Source organism: Mustela nigripes, chromosome 7 (genome assembly GCF_022355385.1).
Source record: "Mustela nigripes isolate SB6536 chromosome 7, MUSNIG.SB6536, whole genome shotgun sequence".
Lineage (NCBI taxonomy): Eukaryota > Metazoa > Chordata > Mammalia > Carnivora > Mustelidae > Mustela > Mustela nigripes.
Genome location: NC_081563.1, coordinates 59,360,632 through 59,370,384, shown reverse-complemented (window position 1 = coordinate 59,370,384; position 9,753 = coordinate 59,360,632). Strand labels below are relative to the sequence as shown.

Sequence of the window (9,753 nt, the reverse complement as noted above, 5' to 3'; positions counted from 1 at the left end):
AAAAAAAAAAAAAAAAAAAAAAAAAAAAAAGGATTATAAGAGTATTATAAAAATTACAAAAATTAAATGCTAACAAATTGGACAACCTAGAAGAAATGGATAAATTCCTAGGAATATATAATCTTCCGACACTCATTCAGGAACAAAATTTGAGCATACTGGCAATGGAACTTAATCAGTAATGAAAAAACTCCCAACAAACAGAAGCCCAGAACAAGATGACTTCACAGTGAATTCTACCAAACACTTAAAGAAGAATTAATATTCTTCTTGAACTTTTCCAAAACATAGAAGAGGAAGGAAAACTTCCACATTCATCCTACAGGGCCAGCATTACCCTGATACCAAAACTAAACAAAGATAATACCAAAAAAGAGAAAAATTCAAACCAATATCCTATTGCATATAGATACAAAAATCTTCAACAGATATTAGCAAGTTAAATTTAAAACATTTTTAAAAGGATCATTTGCCATGATCAAGTGGCATTTATTCCAGGGATGCAAGAGTGGTTCAATATTCACAAATGAACCAATGTGATAAACCATGTTAACAAAATGATTAAAAAAAAAACACATGATCATCTCAAAAAATACAGAAAAGGCATATACACAGTGCAACATCCACTCATGACAAAAACTCTTAACAAAGTGGGTACAGAAGGACCATACCTCCACATAATAAAGGCCATATATGAAAAAGCAACAGCTAATTCATACTCCATAGTGAAATTACCTCTAGGATCAGAAACAAGATGAGCATATCCATTCTCACTCCTTTTATTCAATACAACACTAGAATTATTAGCCATAGCAATCAGACAAGAAAGGGAAATAAAAGGCATCCAAATTGGCAAGGAAGAAGTAAAATTCTGTATTTATAGCTGATATTATATAGAAAACCCTAAAAACTCTATTAAATTCATTAATAAATTTTTGGTAAAGTCCCACGTTACTAAATATATAGAAATCTGCTGCATTTCTAATACTAATAAGGAGCTATCAGAGAAATTGAGAAAATAATACCATTTACAATTTCAGCAAAAATTAAAATAGCTACAAATAAATTTAACCTGGGAGGTGAAAGACCTGTACTCTGTAAATTGTGCAACACTGATGAAAGAAATTTACAATGGCATAAATAAATGGAAAACTACTATACTCATGTATTGGAAGAACTGATATTGTTAAAATGTCCATAATCTCCAGGGCAACCTACATATTCAATCAAATCATTATCAAAATACCAATATTTTTCACAATCCCAGATTTTAAGTTACTATAAAGCTATAGTAATCACAACAGTATGGTGGGGGCACAAAAACAGATAGATATATCCATGAGAATGGAGAGTCCAGAAATAAGTGCTCACTTATATGGTCAACTAATCTTTGACAATGGAGGCATGAATATATGAGGAAAAGACAGTCTCTTCAATGAATGGTGGTAGGAAACTCAACCAGTTATTTTCACCAGTTTATCTAAAAAATGAGCTCAAAATGGATGAAAGACCTAAATATGGGACATGAAACCATAAAGCTTCCCAAAGAAAACATAGCTACTGGGGCACCTGGGTGGCTCAGTGGGTTAAGCCTCTGCCTTCGGCTCAGGTCATGATCCCAGGGTCCTGGGATAGAGCCCCGCATCGGGCTCTCTGCTCCGCGGAGAGCCTGCTTCCTCCTTTCTCTCTCTGCCTGTCTCTCTGCCTATTTGTGATCTCTCTCTGTCAAGTAAATAAATAAAACTTAAAAAAAAAAAAAAAAGAAAACATAGCTAGTAATGTCTTTGACAACAGCCTTAGCAGTATTTTTCTGGATAATTCTTTTCTCCACAAGCAAGAGAAACAAAAATAAACAATGGGGGCTACATCAAACTAAAAAGGTTTTGCATAGTGTAGGAAACCATCAACAGAACATAAAGAGAATCTAGTCTATGGGAGAAGGTATTTGCAGATGATATATCTGATAAGGGGTTAACATCCAAATTATATAAAGAATTCATATGACCCACCCCCCTAACCCCAAATAATCTGATTAAAAATGGGTGGAAGACCTGAACAGACATTTTTCCATGAAGACAAACAGCCAAAACACACATGAAAAGATGCTCATCATCATTAATCATCAGAGGAATTAAAAAGCACAATGAGGGGCACCTGGGTGGCTCAGTGGGTTAAGGCCTCTGCCTTCGGCTCAGGTCATGATCCCAGGGTCCTGGGATCGGGCCCCGCATCGGGCTCTTTGCTCAGCGGGGAGCCTGCTTCCTCCCCTCTCTCTCTGCCTGCCTCTCTGCCTACTTGTAATCTCTGTCTGTCAAATAAAATAAATAAAATCTTAAAAAAAAAAAAAGCACAATGAGATATCACTTCAAACCAATTAGAATGGCTAGTATCAAAAAGACAAAAGTGTTGGTGAGGATGTGGGCAAAAGAGAATCATCATGTACAGTTGGTGGGATGTAAACTGGTGTCGCCACTATGAGAAACAGTATGGAGGTTCATAAAAAAATTTTTTTTGAGTACTTTCTAGAGTATTTTTCTGGAGAAAGTGAAAATAATAATTTAAAAAGATTTATGTACCTCTTTTTTGCAGAATTATAATAGCCAAGATATGGAAGCAATGCAAGCATGTGATAGATGAATGGATAAATACAATGTGATTTGTGTATATTTATGCATGTGTGTACATACACACACACACATACACAACACACAGGAGTATTACTGAACCATAACAAAAAAACCGAAATCTTGCCATTTGAGACAGCATGAATGAACCTAGAGGGTGTCATGCTAAGTGAAGACAGACAAAGAAATACCATATGTGGAATCTAAAAAACAAAACTGAACAAACAAAAGAAACTGACTCATAAATACAGATAAGAAATTGGTGGTTGTCACAGGGAGGTGGGTAGGGATAATCAAAATAAGTGAAAGAGATTAGGAACTACAAACTTCCATTTGTAAAGTCAGTCAGTCACAAGCATGAAAAGTATATAGAGAATATAGTGAATAATATTGTAATAAGTTTGCTTAGTGATAGAGTACACTAGCCATGCTTATCATTTTGTAATGTATGTAATTGTTGAACACCTATGTGGTATATCATAAACTAATATATGTCAACAATATTTTAATAAATACATAAAGATTTAAAGCCAGAAACAGTGACATACTGAGTCCAAGATGGCAATGTAGGGCGACCCTAAACTTAGACCCTCCACACATGCCAAATCTGTACTATTTATACAGCAATTCCTCCTCAAGAACTGAGGACTGGTAGAACAGTTTCTTCACAACAAGAGTGACCACATAAACAATGGCAAGATAGAGACATGGCAATGAAAGGACCACCCACTCCTGGTGCTACAAATAGCAGTGGGGAGGGATAATATTCAGAGACCATATGCAGATTCATCTGCCCTGTGGTGCAGAACAAAAGCTGCAGTTTAGAAGGGTAACTAGAGGGGCACCTGGGTAGCTCAGTTGGTTAAGTGTCTGCCTTTGGCTCAGAGCATGATCCCAGGGTCCTGGGATTGAGTCTGGCATCAGGGTCTATCCTCAGCCAGGAGTCTGCTTCTCCCTCTGCCCTGCCTGCTCATGCAAACACACTCACTCACTCTTACAAAAAAAAAAAAAAAAAAAAAAATCTTAAAAAAGGGTAGCTGGAATTCTTTCCAGGTCAAAGGGGTAGAAGACCGCCATGGTTTATGCTCTCCTCAACCTTGATGGCACAGAGTGGAGCAGGGTCTGCATGCTATAGTAAGTTTACAATCTCAGTGAGTTTGGGGTACCTAGCCCACTCTAGCCCTGGACACCCTGGGGCACAGGAAAAAAAAAAGCCATCATTTAAAAGAGTGTCTAAAATATAAAGGAACTAACCCTAAAACCCTACCAAATGGTGGAGGAGCTGCCAGAACTCTGTCTGGGTCAGAGAAGCTGGTGAGCAAGAAGGTTTGCATTCCCCTTCTACCTTGATAGTGTGCATAGGACTAGGATCCATGTGCCTAAATGGCCTATCACTTCTGTGGGCTCTGTGCCCCTAGCTCACATCAGCCTTGGCCATTCCAAGGTGGCTCTAGTGCAGTGCATACTGCAGCTCTAGCATGTCACCAAGATGGCATGGACACAATGCATCCTAGAACACCCTGGCTCAGAGTTCATCAGCAGTTTCTAGCTCATAGTTGCTTTGGATCCAGTTGCCCTGCCAGGGTGTCCCCATGCCCAGAGCACCCCAGGACACCATAGCTTGGATCTGCTTAAGCTCTTCTGCCAGAGCACTCTCTTGTGTATGGAATCTTGGGACTGTCCCAGCCCATTCCCCCTTCAGATATGGCCACCCCACTGAAGCAGCCCCAGCAAGGAGTGTCCTGTGATGCCTAACTCATGCCAGTCATAGTGCCACCCAGTGATTCAAAGTTACACAAGGTATAATCATACACAAGACCACTCCTTCACATTTCAGAGAAGCAGCTGCTCTGCATAATTCATAGGAGAAGCCACAGAAAGTCACCCAAAATAGGGAGACAGAAAAATATGCCCTCAATGAAAGAACAAGACAAAAACTTCAGAAAAAGTAAAAGAAACAGATAAGCAATATGCCTGATAAAGAATTTAAAGTAATGTTCATAAAGATGTTCATTGTATGAAGAGAAGAGTGGAGGAACTGAAAACTTCCAACAAAGAGATAGAAAATATGAGAAAGAACCAATCAGAACTGAATATAATAATTGAAATGAAAAATATACTGGAGGAAATCTATAGTTTAGTGGATGCAAAAGAATGGATCAGTGATCTAGAAGACATGGTATTGGAAAGCACCCAATCTGAGCAGCATATAAAAAAGGAATTTTATTTTATTTATTTAAAAAATTTTTTAAAAAAGATTTTATTTATTTATTTGAGAGAGAATGAGTGAGAGAGAGCATGAGGAGAAGGTCAGAGGGAGAAGCAGACTCCCCAAGGAGCTGGGAGCCCAATTTAGGACTCAATCCTGAAGTCTGGGATCATGACCTGAGCTGAAGGCAGTCACTCAACCAACTGAGCCACGCAGGCGCCTGAAAAAAAGGAATTTAAAAAAATGAGAATAGATTATGGGATCTCTTGGATAATATCAAGTAAAAAAGATTCACATTATCCCAGAAGGAGAAGAAAGAAAGGGGCAGAAAACTTATTTGAAGAAATAGATGAAAATTTCTCTAACCTGGGGAAGGAAACAGATATCCAGGTTCAGAAAGCAGAAGGAATTCCAAACAAGATGAACCCAAGGAGATCCTCACCACAATTATAATATTTAAAATATCAAAGATTAAAGACAGAATTTGAAGGGACTAAGAGAAAAGTTATACACAAGGTACCCCAGAAGGCTAACAGTTCATTTTTCAGTAGAAACTTTGCAGGTCACAAGAGTGGCATTAATATTCAGAATGCTGAAAGGAAAAACCTGTAACCAAGTATATCCTACCCAGCAAGGTTATTCAAAAGTGAAGGAGAGAAGAAAGTGTTTCCCAAGCAAACAAACGTTTAAAAGGTTCATGACCACTAACTAGCCTTACAGGAAATGTTAAATGGACTTCTTTAAGTGACAAAGGCCACATTTAGTAGAAACATACGAATTTAAAAGTGCAGTACCTAATAACATATACATAAAACATGGAAGGGGTAGTAAAAGTGCTTTAAAAAAAAAAAAAAGATTTTATTTGTCAGAGGGAGAGAGCACAAGCAAGGGCATGGCAGGTAGAGGGAGAAGCGGGCTCCCTGCTGAGCAAGGAGCCTGATGTGGGACTTGATCCCATGTCCCTACAATCATGACCCAAGCCCAAAGCAGACGCTTAACTGACTGAGCCACACAGGCATCCCAAAAGTGCTTTTAGAATGTGTTTGAACCTAAGTTACCATGGACTTAATACAGACTGCTATATACATAGGGTGTTATATATGAACTTCCTGGTAACCACAAACCCATATTTATAGTAACATAAAGGAATTTATTACCTCACCTGCATCAAAAGATAGATTATCCAGACAGACTACCAATAAGAAAACAGTGTCTTAGCTGGTGGAAATGCAAAGTGGTGCAGCCACTCTGGAAAACAGCATGGAGTTTCCTCATGAAGTTAAAAATAGAACTACCTTATGATCCAGTGATTGTACTACTAGGATTAACCCAAAGGATACAAAAATACTAATTCAAAGGGACACATACACTCTGATGTTTATAGCAGAATTGTAAACAATAGCCAAATTATGGAAAGAGCCCAAATATCCATCAACTGATGAATGGATAAAGAACAGGTGGTATGGTATGGTATGGAATATTATTCAGTCATCAGAAAGAATGTGACCTTGCCATTTGCAACAACATGGATGGAGCTAAAAGTATTATGGTAAGTGAAATAAGTCAGAGAAAGACAAATACCATATTATTTCACTCATGTATGGAATTTAAGAAACAAAACAAATGAATATGGGGGAAAAGAGAAACAAACCAAGAAAAAAAGACTCTTAACTATAGAGAACAAAATGATGGTTACTGGAAGCATAGTGGTGGGGGTTTAAACACGTGATAGGAATTAAGGCAGGCACTTGTGATAACCACTGAGAATTTTAAGTGATGAACCACTAAATTCAACATTTAAAACTAATATTGCACTGTATGCTAACCAGCTGGAATTAAAAAAAAACTGTAAAAGAAAGAAGTGTCTTTAAAAAAATGAATGAGACAAATGGATTTAACAGATATGTACAGAATATTCCATCCAAAACCAACAAAATACACATTCTTTTCACGTGCACATGGAACATTTTCTCAGATCACAAGGTAGGCCACAAAACAAGTCTCAATAAATAGAAGATAGGTATCATATACATCTTCTCTGACCACAACACTATGAATCTAGAAATCAACCAAGAAAAAAACTGGAAAAAAAATATGTGGAATCTAAACAATATGCTACAAAACAAACAGTTGGTCAACAGCAAAAATATCAAACAGGAAATAAAAAAATGGAAAAAAATGAAAATGAAAACACAATCGTTCAAAATCATTGAGACACAATGAGAACTGATCCAACAGGGAGATTTATATCAATACTGAAATTCAGCAAGAAACAAGAACAATCTCAATGTAACTTTACAATTACAAGGAACTAGAAAAAGAACAAGGAAAACCTAAGATGAGTTTAAAGAAGGGAAAAATAGAGACCAGAACAGAAATATATGAAATAAGGACTAAATAGAAAAAAAGATCAGTGAAATCAAGAGCTGTTTTTTGGAAAAGATCTACAGAATTGATAAACTTCTAGCCAGATTCATCAGAAAAAAAGAGAGGATCCAAATAAATTCAGAAGTAAAAGAGGAGAGGTAACAAAATACTACAAAAATACAAGAGATTAGAAGAGACGAGTACAAAAAGTTATATGCCAACAAACTGACAACCTAGAAGAAATGGATAAATTCCTAGAAACATAGTCTTCCAAAACTGAATCAAGAAGAAATAGAAAATCTGAACAGACCAATTAGTGATAACAAAATTGAATCCATAATTTAAAAAGCTCCCAATTAACAACAGTCCAAGATCAGATGGGTTTGCAGGTGAATTCTACCAAATGTTTAAAGAAGTCTGTACTGCATGGCTCAGTCACTTGAGTCACTTGAGTTATTCCAACTCTTGGTTTTCGCTTGGGTCATGATCTTGGGGTTCTGGGACTAAGCCCCACATCAGGCTCTGTGCCTAGTGTGGAGTCTGTTTGTCCCTCTCCTGCTCCATGCCCCCTCTTGTGCTCTCTGTCTCTTTCTCAAGGAAAATCTTAAAAAAAAAATACCTATTTTCCTTAAACTATTCCAAAAACAACAGAGGAGGAGGGAAAACTTCCACATATATTCTACAAGACCAGCATACCTTGATATCAAAACCAAAGACACTACAAATAAGAAAACTACAGGCCAATAACTCTGAAGAACAAAGATGCATAAACGCTCCACAAAATTAGCAAACAACATTGAATGATACATTAAAAGAATCATTCACTATAATTAAGTGGACTTTATTCCAGGAGGACAAAGAATGCTTCAATATTTGCACACCAATGTGTGAAGCCACACTGATTAAATGAATGATAAAAATCATATGATCATTTTAATAGATGTAAAAAGTGCATTTGATAAAATTCAACATCTGTTTCTGATAAAAGCTCTCAATGAATTGGGTTTACAAGGAATATGCCACAACATAATACAGGCTGTATATGAAAAACCCACAGCAAACATACCCAATGGTGACATGCTGAAAACTTTTCATAAGACTAGGATGTCACTCTCACCACTTTCATTGAACACAGTATTGGAAGTCATAGCCATAGCAATCAGACAAGAAAAATAAGAGGCATCTAAGTTGGTAAGGAATAAGTTAAAATGTCACCATTTGCAGATGATATGATACTATATATAGAAAACCCTAAAGACTCCACCAAAAAAACTACTAGAAATGATAAATTCAGTAAAATAGCAGGACACAAAATCAATACACAGAAACCAGCTGCATTTCTATATACTAATAGTGAAGTGGCAGAGAAATTGAAAAAAAAAAAAAAAACAAACAAACAAAAAACAAAAACAAAAACCAAAAACCATTTACAATGGTACTAAAAAAAATAAAATACCTAGGAAGAAACTTAACCAAGGAGGTAAAAGAGCTATACTCTGAAAACTATAAAATGTTGATGAAAGAAATTTAAGATGACATAAAAAATGGGGATATTCAAGGCTCATGGATTAGAATAACCAATACTGTTAAAATGCTTATAATACCCAAAGCAGTCTACAGTTTCAATGCAATCCTTATCAATATCAACAGTCCCCCCACCCCCACAGAATTAGAATAATTGGAAAATTGGTATAGAACAATATATCTTGAATAGCCAAAGCAATCTTGAGATCACAATCCGGGATTTCAAGATAGAGTATGGTACTGACACAAAAACAGACAGACAGATCCATGACATAGAATAGACAGCCCAGAAATAAACCCACAATTACAAGGTAAGTTAACCTTCAACAAAGGAGAAAAGAATGTACAACAGAGAAAAGAGAGTCTCTTCAACAAATGGTGCTAGAAAACTGGACAGCTACATGCAACAGAATGAAACTGGACTACTTTCTTAAACCATACCAAAAAATAAGCTCAAACTGGGTTAAAGACCTAAATGTTAGACCTAAAACCATAAAACCTTAGATGAAAACACTGGTAATAATCTTTGATAGCAGCCTTAGCAGTATTTTTCTAAACCTGTCCCTCAGACAAAGGAAACAGAAGCAAAAATAAACTATTGGGACTACACCAAAATGAAAAACTATTGCTTTTTCATTAAAAAAAAAAAATATATATATATATATATATATATATATATATATATCCACAAACAAAAAGCAATTTACTGAATGGGATTAGATATTTGCAATGATCCATCTGACAAGGAGTTAATATTCAAAATATGTTAAGAATGTATATAACCCACCATCAAAAAAGCCCATCAAACAATCTAGTTAAAAAATGGAAAGAGTGAGGGAAGGGGCAAGATGGCAGATGAATAGGAGACTGAGATATCTTCAAGTCCTAGGAGTTCAACTACATAGATATCAAACCATTTTGAACACTTACAAACTCAAAAGGAGATAGAAGAGAAGAGGAGCAGCAATTCTAGGAACAGAAAATTGGCCACTTTCCAGAAGATAGGATGTGCAGAGAAGTGAATCCCAA

The 9,753-nt window shown here is 36.3% G+C and overlaps 1 protein-coding gene across 5 annotated transcripts in view; it reads right to left on the bottom strand.

The window, feature by feature from the left end:
* The window catches only part of WDPCP (WD repeat containing planar cell polarity effector), a 487,280-nt gene that overhangs the window by 119,585 nt on the left and 357,942 nt on the right, over positions 1 to 9,753 (bottom strand). Inside the window, exon 15 of one of the 5 annotated variants that reach the window (XM_059405985.1) lies at positions 4,987 to 5,053. The exons of the other annotated variants lie outside the window; for them this stretch is intronic. Coding sequence (XP_059261968.1) covers positions 5,025 to 5,053 — 29 coding nt within the window. The 3' untranslated portion in view covers positions 4,987 to 5,024. Of the gene's footprint in view, positions 1 to 4,986; positions 5,054 to 9,753 lie in introns of those variants that run through there. 5 annotated transcript variants of the gene reach the window in all.